At 33.4% G+C, this 17,618-nt stretch overlaps 3 protein-coding genes and 1 pseudogene across 5 annotated transcripts; 1 reads left to right on the top strand and 3 right to left on the bottom strand.

Annotated features, from left to right (window-relative positions):
- Positions 1 to 674: 674 nt before the first annotated feature.
- Positions 675 to 1,849, bottom strand: LOC108456356 (uncharacterized; annotated as a pseudogene).
- A 596-nt stretch (positions 1,850 to 2,445) lies between these two features.
- LOC108456799 (prohibitin-3, mitochondrial-like) lies at positions 2,446 to 5,047 on the top strand. Of its 3 annotated transcripts, XR_008270604.1 has the most exons (4): positions 2,446 to 2,863; positions 3,169 to 3,701; positions 4,131 to 4,513; positions 4,708 to 5,047. XR_008270604.1 is itself a non-coding variant. In XM_017755478.2 (3 exons), exons 1-2 carry the CDS (start codon positions 2,552 to 2,554, stop codon positions 3,697 to 3,699), a joined length of 843 nt encoding a protein of 280 aa, XP_017610967.1. In that variant the 5' UTR covers positions 2,446 to 2,551; the 3' UTR covers positions 3,700 to 3,701; positions 4,708 to 5,047. The 3 variants fall into 3 exon arrangements, 1 of the variants encoding a protein (XP_017610967.1); XR_001867008.2 differs by lacking the exon at positions 4,131 to 4,513 and having other exon boundaries at positions 3,169 to 3,761; XM_017755478.2 differs by lacking the exon at positions 4,131 to 4,513.
- A 3,020-nt stretch (positions 5,048 to 8,067) lies between these two features.
- Positions 8,068 to 11,431, bottom strand: LOC108456798 (glyceraldehyde-3-phosphate dehydrogenase 2, cytosolic-like). Its single transcript, XM_017755477.2, has 11 exons — positions 11,094 to 11,431; positions 10,920 to 11,020; positions 10,378 to 10,493; positions 10,168 to 10,267; positions 9,860 to 10,006; positions 9,709 to 9,769; positions 9,535 to 9,632; positions 9,249 to 9,391; positions 9,065 to 9,148; positions 8,506 to 8,595; positions 8,068 to 8,408 (listed from the first exon to the last, which is right to left on the bottom strand). Exons 1-11 carry the CDS (start codon positions 11,119 to 11,121, stop codon positions 8,366 to 8,368), a joined length of 1,011 nt encoding a protein of 336 aa, XP_017610966.1. The 5' UTR covers positions 11,122 to 11,431; the 3' UTR covers positions 8,068 to 8,365.
- A 3,490-nt stretch (positions 11,432 to 14,921) lies between these two features.
- Positions 14,922 to 17,618, bottom strand: LOC108454004 (cytosolic Fe-S cluster assembly factor NBP35). The gene is made up of 3 exons (XM_017752281.2): positions 17,387 to 17,618; positions 17,208 to 17,309; positions 14,922 to 16,179 (listed from the first exon to the last, which is right to left on the bottom strand). The coding sequence occupies exons 1-3, from the start codon at positions 17,421 to 17,423 to the stop codon at positions 15,254 to 15,256; spliced, it is 1,065 nt and encodes a 354-aa protein (XP_017607770.1). The 5' UTR covers positions 17,424 to 17,618; the 3' UTR covers positions 14,922 to 15,253.

The following is a 17,618-nucleotide window of genomic DNA, read 5'->3' as shown; positions in this document are numbered from 1 at the left end:
TGGAGCTAGCAATTGCGAGCCTCCGCCAATATGTTTGTTGGGGTTTGAAAATTTTCTAGGTTCTGTGTTCTTGGGGATATTTTTGGTTTTTTTTTTTTTTTGTGATGTTAATTTTCTTCCAACTGATGGGTTCAATTTTTTTTAAGGATTTTAGGTTTAAGGATTTTTTTTTATTTTCTTTTGTTTTTATTATTTTGGTTAATAAATAATCTAATTAAAAATTAAAATCTAAAATTTGAAGTCGACTCTATTTGTAAAAAAATTAAAGTTTCAAACGTGAACATAAATGTGAATGATAATATGATATATAATTTTCGTGTAACTGTAAAAAGAAATAGAAGAAAGAATTGAAATATTTCTATCCTGATATTTCTATTAGATTTTGTCTTTGTGGGTTAGTTTGAAAGGGGGAGGGGAAGTGGTGGGGATTAGTTGATGGTGGTTGGAAAATGAAGAAGAAAACGAAAAGAGTTTAAGAAATGTGATTTTGTTTGGTGATTGGATGGTAAGAAAATGAGAAAATTTTATAAGTTTTTGGCAGAAGAAAGATGAAAAGTGTAGAAGTAAGGCTAGAAAAAGAAAATAAAAAGGAGAAGAGGAGAAGGGAAAAGAAAAAGAAAAAGAAAAATAGGTATAAGAGGATGTCGCTCGATTGGCCAATGTCACAAAAAAAATTCTAAGTACAAATTTGAATAACAATTTTATATTTAAACCTTTCCAAAAGGATAAAATCCTTTGAACTAGTGAACTATACAAAACAGTAATCCTGCAAAAGAAACAACATTTAATTCATTATCTGAGAAGCACCCTAAGAACCCATAGCTCTATCTCATTAGTAACATGTGTATCAATATTATTCAGCCAATACATAATAATTTAAACAAAAAACCCAACATTGAATTCATTAGTACAAGATTCAACCACCCAAATAAGGAAAAAATGCAGATTTATTTATCTTTAGCTTTCTCTTCGTCCTTCATTTTCTTCTCCCACCTGCGTTTCTTATAAGCAAGCAACATCTCAGGCATTTTCTGCATCAAATTAGCAGTATTCTCCCTTCTCTCAGCAGCTATTCTGTCGCACTTGTGACCTTTCATCTTGCTTCTCATCTCTTTCTTCTCTGGATCGTACGACCAATCTTGGCCCGCTAGAAGCATTTTTTTTCAGTGTCTAGGTCGATGCCTGGCGCTGATGCCTAGAGGATTCCAAGCTCCAAATTCCCAATAGCCCATACTCCCTTTGATAACTCTAATTTGTACTTAGCCAACTTTTCACGCCATGGATATTGGTATTCTCCCACTGCGTTCACCACAGATTGTGCTGCTTTCCCAGCCATTCTTGAGTCCTATGGGCAAAGAACTTTGATTAAATTGAAATGTGTTGAGACTAGCCAACTTGGATTAATGTCTGAAAGCAAAAAATAGAAAAAGTATCATGGAGCCGTTGTACTAGAAATTTAATCAACCCCAACAAAGAAACATCCATTCAGCAGAAAATTCAATCAATCCCAACAAAGAAGAAAAGAGGAAAAAGTGTTTCTTCTTCTTACGGGGTTTGAAGTAAAATGAAGAGAGATGAACCGGGTAGTGTATGAAAAATGGAAATGAGTTTCCTTTGTTTGATTTCTAGGAGTTTAATGGCACAATATAAAAAAGAATTACAAGTAAAAGAAGTTACCTTTCTTGAGAGGTCGTAAAATTGAATCCTTACGCCTCCCTTTGTTGGATTCAAATTTGGGGATTTACGGTAATTCTTGATTGAAATAGAAACGAAAAGAGCTATAAGCGGAAGATGAAGGAAACTGGAATCCGTTTGGGCTAATTCGGGCTCATTGTTTAGCTCTTAAATATGGACCTAATCCACTTTAAAATTCGGCTTTATTTAAAATTAGGCCTTTGAATTATACATTTTTTTATCTCACTTTAATCAGAGAATTATTATTTTCATCCAATTTTATCTGAAAATTTATTAGCATCCAATAAGAATGTGTCAAGTAGCATGTTTTTTTTTTTTTTTTTTTGCAAGCAATAACAAATATAGTAATTTAAGAACTAAAATTGTACAAATCAAATTGAAAAATTAATATTAGTAAAAGGCTAAATCGTAGCTTATGCATATTTTAGTCCCTAAAGTATTTTCTTTTTCTATTTTTATCTTTAATTTTTTTTTTTTTGGCCTGCTTCAGTTCCTAACATTAACAGCCAGCTCAATCCTTAAAAAAATTCAGTTGAGATATTCAGTAAATCATAAATTACTACTTCTTTTATAAATTTATGATTGGTTAGATATATCATCTAATTTTTTTTACATCCAAATGACTAAACCTATGAACTTATAATAACGTTAGGGACTGAACTACAAAAACCTTTAAAGACCAAAGTGAGAAAAACAGTATTTTTAGGGACTAAAATATGCATTAAGCCCCTCTTTATATATATATATATATATATATACATAGATAAACCCTAATAATATAACCCCCACTTGCCCAAAAAAATCATAACTCCCTGTCAACAGGCAGAAAGCAAATCAAACAAGGAATTCCAGAAAAATGGGAAGCAATCAAGCTGCAGTGTCTTTCTTAACCAACATCGCACGCGCAGCTTTTGGCCTCGGTGCCGCTGCAACTCTCCTCAATGCCTCCATGTACACCGTGGACGGTGGCGAAAGAGCTGTAATCTTTGATCGTTTAAGAGGAGTGTTGGACAAAACGGCCGAAGAAGGTACCCACTTTTTGGTCCCATGGCTGCAGAAGCCTTTCATCTATGATATACGTATGAAGCCTCACACCTTCTCATCTATTTCCGGAACCAAGGATCTCCAGATGGTTAACCTCACTCTTCGAGTCCTTTCTAAACCTAAGGTAATCAAGAAAGCCTCTCGTTTTTTTTTATTCAAATTAAATGGGTTTTATTTTACATATATGTATGAAGAACTAAATCTTGATTAGGCATGACTTTTTTGTATGTAATTATGAAATGGGTTAATGAAGGTTCTGGTTTTTGCTTTTTGCATTTTAAGAAAAGAAAAGTCTTTTTTGATGCTATGACCGGAGTTTTTATTCTACTAACATTGTAGTTTTGATCATGTATGTATGCTTGATGAATGCTACGGTTTAGTTTGTTATTTAAAGATTAATGTTTGATTGGTTGTATTTTTGCGAAAAAGGTGGATAAGCTTCCTGAAATTTATCAACGCCTTGGTCTCGAGTACGATGAGAAAGTGCTTCCCTCCATTGGAAATGAGGTGTTGAAAGCTGTGGTTGCACAGTTCAATGCTGATCAGCTTCTCACCGAGCGCCCCCAAGTGTCTGCATTGGTCCGGAATTCACTGACACAGCGTGCGAGGGACTTTAACATTGAGCTAGCCGATGTAGCGATTACACACTTGTCGTATGGTGCCGAATTCTCAAGAGCAGTGGAGCAAAAGCAGGTGGCACAACAGGAGGCAGAGCGGTCAAGGTACGTTGTGGCGAAAGCTGATCAGGAAAGGAGGGCTGCTGTTATCCGAGCAGAAGGTGAAAGTGAGGCTGCGAAGTTAATTTCGGAAGCAACTCTGACTGCTGGTATGGGACTGATTGAGCTAAGGAGGATTGAGGCATCAAGGGAAATTGCTGGAACCCTTGCTAAGTCACCCAACGTGCAATATATTCCTGGTGGACAAAACATACTTCTCGCTATGAATCCATCTAGGCCATGATGGTAATTTCCTTTTTCATTACCTATATGTGCCATCGCTATGAATTCACCTAGGCCATGATGGTAATTTCCTTTTTCATTACCTATATATGTGTCATGGCATTTACAGTTATTGTTACATCACTACTTATCATGCTCTCTCAATAATCTCTGTGTCAAACATTGCATGAATTTGCTGACTGAAAATGGATACTGGTGTTTATTTTCTGTTGTTATTACATAGTACTTGATTTAACCGTTACCCAGAGAATGAATTTTTTGAAGACTATATTTGCTTATCCGTGGTGAGGCTGTTTGGCAACTTGCTCTAGCTTTCATTAGGTCATGTTTGCCTGCATCTGAATTGTTTCAACTAATTATGAAGTATGGTTCCTTTCAACATCCTCTTATTAATGCATTTTTCCTATTTTGATATTAGATACCAAATGTCAGTTTCAGGGATGAATACATACAGAATGGAGATATCAAACCTTCCAAGTAAAGAACTGTTACAATTAACGAATGAAGGAAGTAATAGATTTAGAAAGGAAGCAACATAAAATAAACCAAATTTGATACCTTGCTGCTAAGGCACAATTTGCCTCTGCCAATCTACGAGTGTCTTCCTTATCGCGTATGGCATTGCCACTCCCTTTGGCACATCTACTAATTCAGAACTTAATTTGAAAGTGATACTTTGACTCAAATGTTATTCGGGGTGCTGCTAATAACCAACTAATGGCAAGTGATTTTCCTTGTATGGATCCTATTTCAATGGGAACTTGATGTAGCTTAGAAGTACGAATGCCTACAGTCATCTGCTCTCCTCATAATATGTAATCGGGTTTTAATATCATTTATTATTTTTATTATGTTTTGATTACATGGCTCATGCAATTATGATACCTTCATAGAAGGCTGTATGTGTAATTCTACAATTTGTAATTCAGGCCTTATGGTGAAGATCGACTATGATATTTTACTGCTGTTTTAATGGTTCTGCTTTTGTTTTCCCTTTTGGTTGTTGCAGGAGCTTATGACTTGGAATGAGGCTCGACTGGTTGTGAATTTACGTATTTTTATTGCATTATCATTGATGGGAACTTTGTGATGTTTGAAACCATCTTATGTCTAGGAAAAAGAAAATAAAGTTTGAAGGACCATGCTTAGCTTTAAGGTGTTTTTGATGTCCAGTTGGAGAACATATGCCTTTTAGAATTAGATTACTAGTAGAAATCAGTTATTTTACAACTTTAAAGATGGTTTTGATGCTAAATATATGTCCACTTCTTATTGTTCCCAAAGTATTCCTTAATCTTACCATGTAAGGTTGCTTATTGATAATAAAATTCTTCGAAGGTATCAGTTAATCATTGTTGTTCACTAGTGCATACTTGATGGTCTGTTGGTATAAATCTCACTGAAGGAATTTGCAAGACTAATAACCATAAAAATACAAAAAGTACCTGTTTAGTTCTTTAGTACTTCTACATCCAGTGGGGGCGTAAGTTGGAAGGTGGGTTCAAAGCTTGAATGAGATCATTCTTCATTTCTTGTCCCGCCAATGTCCTCTTCCACGTCATATCCAAACGTTTGCTTCTTTATATTTTGATTTGAAGGAAACTAAAACAGAAGTAATAGCTACGTAACCAAAACAGTCCCTATGCATTTCCTATCTGACTAATATCATCATGCAAAGCTTGTAAGACCACATCCGGTGGTGATTGAGGGATTTTCAGTCCCATTGGGCAGTCCATCGCAGCCTTTACTAATACATCAGCCGGAATATTACATTCCCGATAGCCTCACAGTCCAGTTGAATTGTAATAGCGAACGAATTTTTCGCAGTGGTAAGGTTGCTATGGCCATCACACTTGGAAATCATCCGCACAATACTCATATTATCAGATTCAATGGTTAGCTGCTTAATACTCAGCTCCCAAGCCATTCAAAATCCCTCGTATATGTCCCTTAGCTCCGCATGAAAGGCTGAGCATAACCCAATAATCTTCATGAAATCATTCACCCAATAGCCTCTATGTAACAATTCGATTTTTTCGGTGACGACAAATGCGGTTTCGAAATTTTATTTCTGTAAATTGAGTTTGTAATGATAAAATTGGAAGATGTACGGTATTAGTATGAAAATATATTAAAGATCAGTTAAGTAATTTAATAGAGAAAATCGTTAATTAAAGTTCAAAGATTAAATTATAAAAATTCAATCACTATTAAATTTTAAATTAGAAAATGTTTGAGGACTTAATTAGCAATTATCCAAAGGGCCTAAATAATTACGAAACCATGGTTTCTTGTACTATAGTGGATGATAACGACGGTGATTAAACTTTACAATTATCATTATAACATATAATAAAAGCTTAAAATTTCTTTAACTAAACATGATTAAATTAACTAAATTAAGTGTTGATAGTAATATATAAGCAAGTTAGTGAAGAGATAAATTAACATCGCCATCTTGTCCTTCCTTCAATCGTCTAAACTATTAAGAAGAAAGAAAAACCTTAATTTTCTTAAGCAAACATTCGGCCACCAATTCACTAAGGGAATTAAGCTAAATCTTTAATATTTTTATGGAATTTGAATCATGGAAATTTAATGTAGTTAAGTTCATGTGTTAATTTCTTCAATCATTTGATGTTTAGCAAGTTGTCATTAAAGCATAACTGATGAAATTAAGTTTGAAATTGAAGAGATTGTTAGATAGTGAACTTAGATTATGTTAAAGATGAAGTTAGAACTTAAGTGAAGCTTGTTAGAAGATTTTGTGACATTAGGAACAAAATTAAATAAAGTGAAAGCTATCATGAAATTATGTTATAGATAAATAGTATAAGGTCCTTAATATAAGGATGTGAAATCGGATTTTGAACCGATGTTAAATATAAGAAAAATGAGTATATTATATATAAGGACTAAAATGAATAAAATGTAAAATATGTTGATTTGGGGTTTGAATGTGATTTGGATACGAACTAAAGCTATTTTCATAATTAAATTATCAAACGTAACTAAGACAACGTCGGGTCATCTCGAGAGAAAGAAAAGATGAAGTCGTAGACGAGTAAAAAAAATACGATTTGTATTTTTATGATTTGAGTTCAATATGCATGTATACATGATTTGTTAAAAACTAGCTTATGGAGGTAAGCATTCTATTGTCTCATGATTTAGTTTGTAAATGATGATATAGAATGTCGAGAATTTAAATTAAGACAAGCATAGTATAAATGAGCATGGCATGAAACTATGAGATGTGATAATAAACATATATGTATTGATTCATTGGTTATCCTATTAACTGTCTCGAGCAAAGTTGAGTATAGTTGACATGTCATAAGATTGGATTAGTGTACTGACCGCCTCTAAACGTGCGACCGTTTTGAGTAAAAATCGTGCAAATAATATATATATATATATATATATATATATTAAGTGTTGTATTTGCTAACAAACAGGTCAACTTGTAATATAGAAGTGTTACAATGAAACATCGATAAATATTCCGAAGATCATACTCAAGAAATTGTAAATTGAAAATTTTTATTATTAAATTAATTACAAAGAATAATTACTAATTTAATCAATTTACAAGTTAGTAGTGCGAATCCAAATTGAAAAACTAATTAAACTAATTAAATTAATTACCCTAAATTAATCTAATAGAATTTTCTATTCCTAGTGTCAATAATGAGAGTTTTAGCCTATATCCGATTAACAAGCAGAAGATTAAATTGCTTTAATGGTTACAGGAAAATTCGGATTTTAATGATGATTAGTTATTTACTAAACAATATTACTTCTTGACCTCTCCTACCTAACTAATAGGTCACTTTCACTGTGTCGAACAATAAGTAGGGTATCGATCCTCATTTTGGAGATGGAGAAAAATAATAATATGGTTATACAGGAAAGCCCTTGACTTTTCCCTACAATTATTATCTCAAGCTTCAATATCAATATCGACTTCTAAGACAACAGTTTCATCTCGACACGACAGATAAAATATATAAATCTCCTAGCGCTATCACATCACCCACAATTGAAATATACCTTTGAATTTTCACAATATCTACCTAAAATACAAACACGAATAAATCAACCTCCCTAAACCCTTAAAAACTCTAATCCAACTACTACCTTAACCAAAACCCTAACCCAAACCAAAAAAACCCTAATACCAAAATCCAACCAAAGAGAGAGAAAAACGCGTACAAAAATCGGCCTAATCACTCAATTAAGTTTTAAAATCGACATTTATGCCTTTTAACGTTTCAACCTTTTTCTTTGAATTAGTACGTCGGTAATGATGTGTATATAATAAAAAAACAGGTCTAACATTCCCGTTTAACCATTTTAAGTACGCCGGTTTTAGATTTAAACAAGTAAATTAAATTCTTTAAGTTTTGATGCTAAATAGAATGTTTAGCTCTTGTTCCCAAGTTTACCTTAGCCTTGCCTTGTTTGTTTGGTTCCTTGTAATTATATATATTACAAGTGTTTCAGACAGAACACAATTACTGTGTAAAATTAGAAACTCCCAGAATCCCGAGCAATTTCTATTATTATTCCCATAGCATCTCTTCTATATTTTGCTAAAGCTGAAGAACGAGGCTATTATTAAAAAGTCCATTATGAAATGAGTTTGGTTCACCAAAATCACTCACTTAGGCAGAAGCCATGTGCCGGATCAAGTCGATCACACGAGAACTGTGACAGAAAATCATGACACCGTCAAAAAAGCAGCGGAGAACAAGCATATATATATGTACATATATCTCAAGCTAATAATGAAATGTTAGTTTACCTGTAACCCCATTCGTTATCGTACCACGCGACAAGCTTAACAAAATTGTCATTTAATGCAATGCCAGCCTTGGCATCAAAGATGCTTGACCTGTCAGAATACAACAGAAGGTAAGTTCCATTTATATATTTGTATCACCTTAATCACAATAGGACAGAATGGATTGGGTTCAGATCAGGTAAATCTAGAGAAGATCAATCTAAGTGTCAAAATTTTCAAGACATTTTGTATTCAAGTCAATTTCGAGTTCAAGCTGCTTCAGGTTTAGGTCTATTCAAGTTTGGGCAGTTTTGAGTTCAACTCATTCAGGTTCGACAATCAGGGTTTTTAGGTTAGGTCATTCCAAGTTGGAGAAATTTCATATTTTTGAAACTCAAGTTTTGATCAATTTAAGTTAGTTGTTCAGGTTATTTCAAATTCAGGTAATTTCTTGTTCAAATCATTATCGAGTTTGATTGTTGACTTCTACGGACTTGGGTTAGAATTGACTGATCAACAAAGAACTCTCTCAAGCATGCAAATCAACATTATGACAGGCATTAAGAATGAAGCTTCACACCTGCTGTCCCCAACAAAGTCAGTTGATACCAAGTCTTCATCTACGTAGCCAAGAATTCCTTTTAAATTAGTTTCAGATTCCGCCCTACATAAAAATATATATTATGTAGGTACATTATATAGATAATATTATATTCTGAAATATTAAAAATATCATTACAATATAAAAATATTCTAATCCTTACTTGATAGTGGCCTTGATATCTTCATAAGAAGCCTTCTTCTCAAGCCTAACCGTGAGGTCAACTACAGAGACATCAACTGTGGGAACACGGAATGCCATTCCAGTCAGCTTGCCATTCAATGATGGCAACACTTTGCCAACAGCCTATACAATTACAATATAAACTGTCAAACTTCGAATCCAACGACTATTTAACAATAATAAAGACAGTCATTGTTGATCATAATTCATTTATTCAAAGGTGAATACAGTTATTAGTATTTGAAAATCTAAAGATGATTATATACCTTGGCAGCTCCAGTGCTGCTAGGAATGATATTGAACGAAGCAGCTCTACCACCTCTCCAGTCCTTCATTGATGGACCATCAACGGTCTTTTGAGTAGCTGAAGTGAAGAGACTAATCAATAAACAATACATACGGATAGCAACAGAAAGCAATAAAACACCATATATACTTACCAGTAATCGAATGGACAGTGGTCATAAGACCCTCAACAATGCCAAATTTGTCATGGATGACCTGCCACCATGTTTACAAGACCATTATTACCATGAAGATAAAACTATTTGTCAGAAGCTCCAAAACAAATAAAAGGGAAACCACTATTACCTTAGCCAATGGAGCAAGGCAGTTGGTAGTGCAGCTAGCATTGGATACAATGTGAAGGTCAGGCTTGTATTCCTTCTCATTGACACCCACAACAAACATGGGAGCATCCTTACTGGGAGCAGAGATGATTACCTTCTTTGCACCACCCTAAAAAGTGAAAAAGCATAGATCAGATGAGAATACCATACACGAAGATAAGAAGAAGAAAATCAAGTTCCAAACACACAACTTTTGGGGGCCTTAACTCCAAAAAAGAGAACTCAGCTGGTGCCATAAAATAAGCATAGGATCAAATTATTATCACAAACCTTCAAATGGGCAGCAGCTTTGTCCTTGTCAGTGAAAACACCAGTAGACTCAACGACATAATCAGCTCCAGTCTCACCCCAAGGGATTTCTTCAGGGTTTCTGGCATAAATCAAAAGCCAATAAAAAAAATAGCTCCTAAATGGAAAACTCACCATGTTCCTCAAGTCAATTACAACAACCCATTTTGAAAAAGAAACACATGATATCACCTGATGCCGAAAACAGTGACAGGCTTTTCACCAAAGAGAAGGGTTTTTGAGTCCTTCACCTTAAGCTCATGGTGCTTCCATTGACCGTGAACACTGTCATACTTAAACATGTAGGTCTGTACAAATACAATTATCAAATCACATCAATAATTAAATCGTTAAAAAAACTGATTAAAACGGTTCTTCATTTTTCATCCTTTCTTTTCAAATTAGACACAAGATTCGCTCACTAAAAAAAACCTAAGCAGAACCAGTAAGTTTATAATAAATCTCTTAAAGATCGAACATGAAATACATCAGTTTACCAGTTGAAATTTAAACTATTTCATCATGCTCTGTTAGGTAACACTAAAAGTTCAAGAATCATATCACAAGAAAGAAAGAAAGAAAGAAAAAAATTCAAATCATCACTCATCTCAGAGCAGAGAAGATCAGATCAGCTTTCTTAAAACTAAAACCAATATAATACAAACATGCACGGAGACTAATGCCAAAACCTAGTAAATAAGTGAGAAATAGGAAGGAAAATACAGTGTACGAACCATGTAATCGGTGGTGATGAAAGGATCGTTAACAGCAACGAGCTCAACATCTTCACTTTGGAGAGCAACTCTGGCAACCAAACGCCCGATCCTTCCAAATCCTTCACCAAACAGAAAAAGAAAATCAGATCCATAATTTAAAAACAAAATCAATAATAATAATAATAAGAGTACCGTTGATTCCGATCTTGATCTTCCCCATATCGAAAGAAGCGAAAAAAACAAATCTTTGAAAAAAAATACGACGGCAAAAGAACGGAAGTAAAGGAAGTGAGAATTGAGAGGAAAAAATGAGTAAAAAGGAGGGTTGTTTATATACGAGAGGAAGTATTGGTGACAGAATGATAGAAAAGGGCAAATGACGGAGATTCTCACGAGGAAAGTGGGGTCGTAGCTCACGTGTTATTTGGATGATGATGAGAAGAAGAAGAAGCAAGGGTAAAAACGTAAAATCAAAGAGTACAGTGCAGAATGCATAAATCCATAAATGAATTAATGATCTTTTCTTCTTAAGTCTATCAATCCAGTTAGTCAGGTCTGATTATATCTTCTAGGACTATCTGTTTTTAAAAAATGGGAATCGACTGTTTAAAACGAAATTTTGAAGTTGCCATCGATTTTTTTTTATGGGGTATGATCGGGTCACCTCAAAACGTGGTTATTTTTCAATAAACAGATTGATTTATCAAAACAATAATTTTGGTTTGCGAAAATTGGAAAAACGGGTTTGGGAGTCGATTACGTGCAAGGAAGGGTTGTCACTCTCGTCACGCCCAAATTTAGTACCTAATTGATTATTCAGTGTCTTAATGTTGAAAATTAAAAATTTGACAAGAGTTTAAAATATGATTCCTCTTAGTGTTAATGTTTTTTTAAAGTATTTGGATGAATTAAAACGTATGCCAATGACCGTTTCATCTCAAGATAAAATGTTATATCCAGTACGTTAGGACACAACACATCGACCCTCGATTATGAGCTTGCCTTCTATTTCATTTAAAACACATGTATTTAAATTTTAAAAAGGATATTCGGATATTTAGATCAAACGGAAAATCGAAACCCAGTATGTTAGGGCACGACTACTCGAATTTCTAAATACGGAATATTGCCTTTATGTTATTTAAAACTCATGTATTTTATTTTAAAAGGATAATCGGTTGCTTAGATCAAACGAAAAACCGAAACCTAGTACATTAGGACACGATTTCTCGAATTTCCAAGTATCGAATATTGCCTTTACTTGAAAAATCTAGACAAAAATAATAATTAATAAAATAATATAGAGATAAAAGATGGAATAACAAAGAAAATTCGAATGAAAATTTAATTTAATTCGGGAGGGCAAATAAACACACGTACAACAAAATATTGAATGAAATAGTTTAAAAATAGGACGGATAATAAAAATAATAGTAATAATAATTTAAAAAATAATGGAAATGATATTAAAAAAAGTAAATATAATGATGATAATAGTGTTAATAATAATAATAATAATAATAATAAAATAATAAACAAACGACATATTAATGATAATAGAAAATAATGATAATAATAACGGAAGTAATGAAAATAATAATAATAGAAATAATAGTATAAAAGTAATAATAAAATAGAAAAATGAAAATAATAATAATAGAAACAATAGTATAAAAGTAATAATAAAATAGAAAATAACAATGATACACTAATAATAATATACGTGCTAATAACAATAATAATATAAAAAAAGAAAATAATACTATATTGATAAAAATAATAATAGTAAGTTAATAATAATAGTAATAAAAGGTAAAAAAATAATAAAATAATAAAAATACTATTACGTTACTATTAATAATAATAATAAATCAGTAATAGTATATAGAATAATAGTAAAAGTAATAAAATAATAATAATAATAATAATAATAATAATAACAATATTAAAAATAACACTCTTCTCTTCCCTTCTAAATTTGGCCATCGGTCTGGTCTTGCTCTGGTCACCGGACCTCCACGCGCCGCCATCGGCACCACCGTACACGGCGGCCGAACCTAAAAAAAATACCTTTTTCGATAATTTCAAAATGGATAAGCTTCTTCCCCTTATTTTTACTTCTTATGTAAAAAACAAAATAAAATTGAAAGATAAAATAAAATAAACAAGGAACTTAAAACGAGAATAGACGAAAAAAGCACCTCTTTTGGTTTGATTTTTTATTAATCTCGTGTATTTCTTGTATCGAAAGTCTCTCTTTTTCTTGTATTCGAGACTCTCTCCTTTTTTCTCCAAAAAAAAGAACCCCTATTACAATAGTTTTGAATGGCTTTTATAGCCAAATTTTACAACTTGTTTGCTAACTGATTGCCTCTTTCTTTTTGTAGGCAAGTGGGATGATGGAGTTAGTGGTTAGTTTAGTAGTTAGTTTAGTGAGGTGTTAATTGGACTATTAATTTATTTGGTGTTTTAGGCTCTGCTTGTTGGGCCCGGGTAAAATTTGAGCTCTACAATAATTATACAAAGTATATTAATGTAATTCGTAAATTTGTTTTATTAACTAATCTATTAGTAAAAAAATTACAAATTTACAAACGAATATATTACACCCAGGGCACCAGATCCAACAACCTTAACAATGACCCCAATTGTTACATATCACTCTTTTGAAAGTAACCTCACATACAAGCAAAGAGATCATTTTCCGGAAGTCATTTTTAATGAAACAAATGGAACCTAATTTGTTTTAATCTGTATAAGAGTTTAATTGTACAATCTTCCTAGGAAACATTGCATCCTTATGGGATACTAAATCCTTCAAGAATTTTCATACAATTTCTCTATCTAAAGAGCCATATAAGTAGATTGTAACAACATTTATTAAATACATATAAACTACAAAATTAATAAGATATTTAAAAGTGATTGCATCCTACAAAAGAATATTATATCTTTCATAATGAATGTCATGATTTTTGCAAAACCCTTATATTAAAAATTGGGTTTTATACCTTAAAACTTTAATTTTTTCATTTCATTTTAACAAAACTATCAATTCGGCCTACTGATTTTACACCTTTTATCCAATATTTTCACAATTTGTAGGTGGATTTAATTCTATGAATTGAGCTTTTATTTTGACCAATCATTCAAATGTCTATATTAGAGGATAGATTTAGGTAATATTATATATATAAATGTTGTAGGCAATTTTTCATTTTGATTATATATTTGATCGTATTGATATAATGTATCAAAATCTTTAATTATTTTCGTTTTCATTTTCAAATACTTAAATCTCTTTTGAGTTCCCTAATTAGTTATATTTTGAATTTCTTCAACAACATTCGCTTCTGTGATTATAATTTTTTTCTTTCATTTTCTTTTCTTTTATTAAAATTTTCATGTTTGAAATCTAATCAATTGATTAACCATGCTTGAGGTATGCGTTACTTTCATTTGCTTTAATATGATATGCATCTGTGTTTGTCTCTCTCTTAACCCTGTCAAGTCAAGGCATGGAGATCATCTTTTGTGTACAACCACAGTGCCAATGGTTTTGCACTCAACTTCAGTTTGAAGGCACAATTCATTCCCTGCCAACAAACACAAGGATTTGTACGACAGCTTCTGATGAACAATTTTGCAATTTCATTATATGAAATGCTCAAGTTAAGTACCTTAAATACCCTTATCGAGACGGAGAGCATGATTTCCTAAAAGGATGTCCTCATCCTCTAACTAAACACTTGTTTAGTTCATCACCTAGACAAAGACAACTGCTTCGTTAGTTGTACCTACAGTACGCTTGATCAAGTTCCAAGAATAAAATCAAAAATGAGAGGAAGAAGAAACCTTAGTGACAGTAATGACCGGAATGTCACCACCATGATCTAATGCCTGATCTGGTTTAGCTGTTGACCGGTAACCTGCTATAAACCAAATGGTGAAGCTTTTCACATCAAAGTAAGAGCATTAAATCATTTTACACAAGAATCCACAAAGCACCTGCAAAGGGTATTGACACCGACCCAACTCTCTATAAACTTAAAAGTGCAGCTGTGTATGAATGCATCCTGGTGAGCACCAGGAGATCTGTTCTAAGGGCTGAGTGATCCCATTAAGCGAACATTACAAAAACAAAGTTCAGAATTACCAAAGAAAATTACAGTACTAATTTGTAAAGTTTCGGTGTCCAGACTGTAGGGTACTGAACTTCTATAACTCAAGTATTATAACTCACAGAAAATTCCAGAAAATAAGGAATAATTATATGAATATTACATGACATGCAAACAAACTTCTATTACACAAAGATCTCCAAGTACAGCTGAACATTAGTTCACCCTGGGCTACTGTTCCACAGACATTTCTTTACACCAATACTTCGCCATCAGCTTCTCAACAATACTCTTCAATGCAGGAGCGCTAATACTGCACTTCTGTTCAGAAAAACAAGATTTGCCTTCTTCAGCTGCCTTGCAAAGCTGTGGATCCAATGGAACCTTTCCGAGAAATGGTACTCCCATTTCTGTACACATTTTTGCTGCACCACCACCACTGCTATCAAAGATTTCACTGGCAGCAATGAGATCTAGCATTTCAGGTGCTTTCTCCTTCATATACTCAATAACCTTCTCTGTGAGATCAGTATGTTCACCATTCTCTGTCATCCTCAAAAACCTGAAATCTTTCAATGGCTGACACAAGCCACTCATGTTCTCAACAACTCCAAGAACTGGTACTCCAACTTTTTTGCAGAAACTAACTTCTTTACGCACATCAATCAAAGAGACTTGCTGCGGCGTAGTGACGATGATAGCTCCATCTATCCCAGTAGCCTGTAGGAACTGAACGATTGAGATGTGCTCATCAGAGGTCCCAGGAGGGGCATCAACAACCAGAAAATCAAGCTCTCCCCAGTATACATCTTTAAGGAATTGTTTGATGAGCCCATTTTTACGCGGTCCTCTCCAAATGACAGCTTCATCAGGGTTGGGGAGCATGAACCCAATTGACATTACCCCAAGGTTGGACTCAACATAAACAGGAGACCAGCCAAGGTTACTCTGGTGAATGTCTTGACCTTCTAGGCCAAGCATTTTCGGAATGCTTGGACCACAAATATCAATGTCCAGTAGACCCACCTGGAAATCCTTAGCTGCTAGTGCAAATGAGAGTTGGGCAGAGAAAGTGCTTTTGCCAACCCCTCCCTTCCCCGATAAAACCAGTATCTTATGCTTAACAGTAGCCATTCTCTCTGCAATTGCAACCAAGTCTGCAAAATGCAAAACATTATAAATATTAGTACGTCCAATAACAGATTCATACTCTGGATAACACGGTCAAGCTAGGAAAGAAGCAAAGAACTTTATGTTTCATAAATTATATAGCCATATAAAGATAGTTGATAATCCTTCCATATAAAACCCACAATGTGCCAAATATAAAATAGAACAGATGAAAAAGGAAACTAAAATGGAGAGAGCAAGTTACATAGCCCAAAAGAATTCATCACTTAGCCCAAAAGAATTCATCACTTCTCATTTATGGCATATATGTTCACTGCAAACAGTTCTCCTCATTAATATATGAGGTCAAATTTATTAAGCTTTAGACAGTTAAAGAAATTATAAGAGAGCATATTTTTACAGACCATTATCAAAGTTTAAATCAAGAAGTGTAAAAATAATTAAATGAAATTACAAGGACAACCAAAACATGGAACAGTTAAAGGGTGATTAACCGTGTCAAAAGTCAAAGCCCTCGTATAGATAAGACCCAATGCACTAGTATATGCAACACAACTTAATACTAAAAAACTATTGAACTACCACCATAGCATATGAATGTCGAAGAGTCAATTTCCGAAATCATCTAATACTAATTCCAATCTCCTACAAGATCCGAAATTCCAATTAAAGTGCTAAGCTATTGAACCCCACTTCATGAGTAAGCTTCCTTAACATATACAATACTAGAACTTTTGAAGCAATAACTTATCATTGAAAACATAAGAGCTCCATCACTACTAATGGCTATTAACAAATTCTAGCTCCAATCGATTATGAGAGAACCATACTGGTGACATCTACAACAGCTGCTATTTTCTCTAGTAAAGCTTCATATGCTTCGAACAAAAAGAAAGAAATAATAAGGCTTCATATGCTAAAGAAACCATAAATTCTAATTTAGCTACCAAAAACAGGTCACCAGATCACCATGAAAGTAATAATACTTAATGAAAAACAAAATAAAACCCAAACTTAGAAAATATAATGAAAATATTGGAAAGAAAGGGCAAACCCGGGTCAGGGCCCTTAGGGGCGGTGGCACAAACTTCTTGATTAGGGCAACCTTGGCATGCATCGGATTTACCAGCTGACTCCGATTGAGGACCCGGACAATCTGAAGAGGAATGAAGAAATTTAATAAACTATATAAAAAAAAAAAAGTAATCCACAAAATTGACTGAGAAAACATACGTTCATTGGCGTTTTCTGGGATTTCTCCGTTCTCCATGGGCAGATATTTCTGATGAAAGCAAAATAAAATTTGTGAAAAGAAAAGGGAGAGCTTCAAGTGCTAACAACGGCGGCAACAAAAAATGAGGAAAATACTGTTCTTAAAAAAACCCAAATTAATTTCAAAGCGAATTCTCCTCTTAATTGGTGTATAATTATCCAAATTTGACTTATTTGATTAATTGAACATTAA

Source organism: Gossypium arboreum, chromosome 9 (assembly GCF_025698485.1).
Source record: "Gossypium arboreum isolate Shixiya-1 chromosome 9, ASM2569848v2, whole genome shotgun sequence".
Lineage (NCBI taxonomy): Eukaryota > Viridiplantae > Streptophyta > Magnoliopsida > Malvales > Malvaceae > Gossypium > Gossypium arboreum.
Note: the sequence above shows the minus strand (reverse complement) of the source record. Positions and strands in the feature narration are given on the sequence as shown.

Bases quoted from the DNA above. Each gene is read 5' to 3' on its own strand.
- LOC108456799 (XM_017755478.2), top strand. From the start codon at position 2,552: ATGGGAAGCAATCAAGCTGCAGTGTCTTTCTTAACCAACATCGCACGC. The intron at 2,864-3,168 runs GTAATCAAGAAA...TTTGCGAAAAAG, and splicing joins GAGTCCTTTCTAAACCTAAG to GTGGATAAGCTTCCTGAAAT.
- LOC108456798 (XM_017755477.2), bottom strand. From the start codon at position 11,121: ATGGGGAAGATCAAGATCGGAATCAACG. The intron at 10,494-10,919 runs GTTCGTACACTG...GTATTTGTACAG, and splicing joins TCATCACCACCGATTACATG to ACCTACATGTTTAAGTATGA. The intron at 10,268-10,377 runs GTGATATCATGT...GATTTATGCCAG, and splicing joins GTCACTGTTTTCGGCATCAG to AAACCCTGAAGAAATCCCTT.
- LOC108454004 (XM_017752281.2), bottom strand. From the start codon at position 17,423: ATGGAGAACGGAGAAATCCCAGAAAACGCCAATGAAC. The intron at 17,310-17,386 runs GTATGTTTTCTC...ATTCCTCTTCAG, and splicing joins CCCAGAAAACGCCAATGAAC to ATTGTCCGGGTCCTCAATCG. The intron at 16,180-17,207 runs GTTTGCCCTTTC...TGCATTTTGCAG, and splicing joins CCCTAAGGGCCCTGACCCGG to ACTTGGTTGCAATTGCAGAG.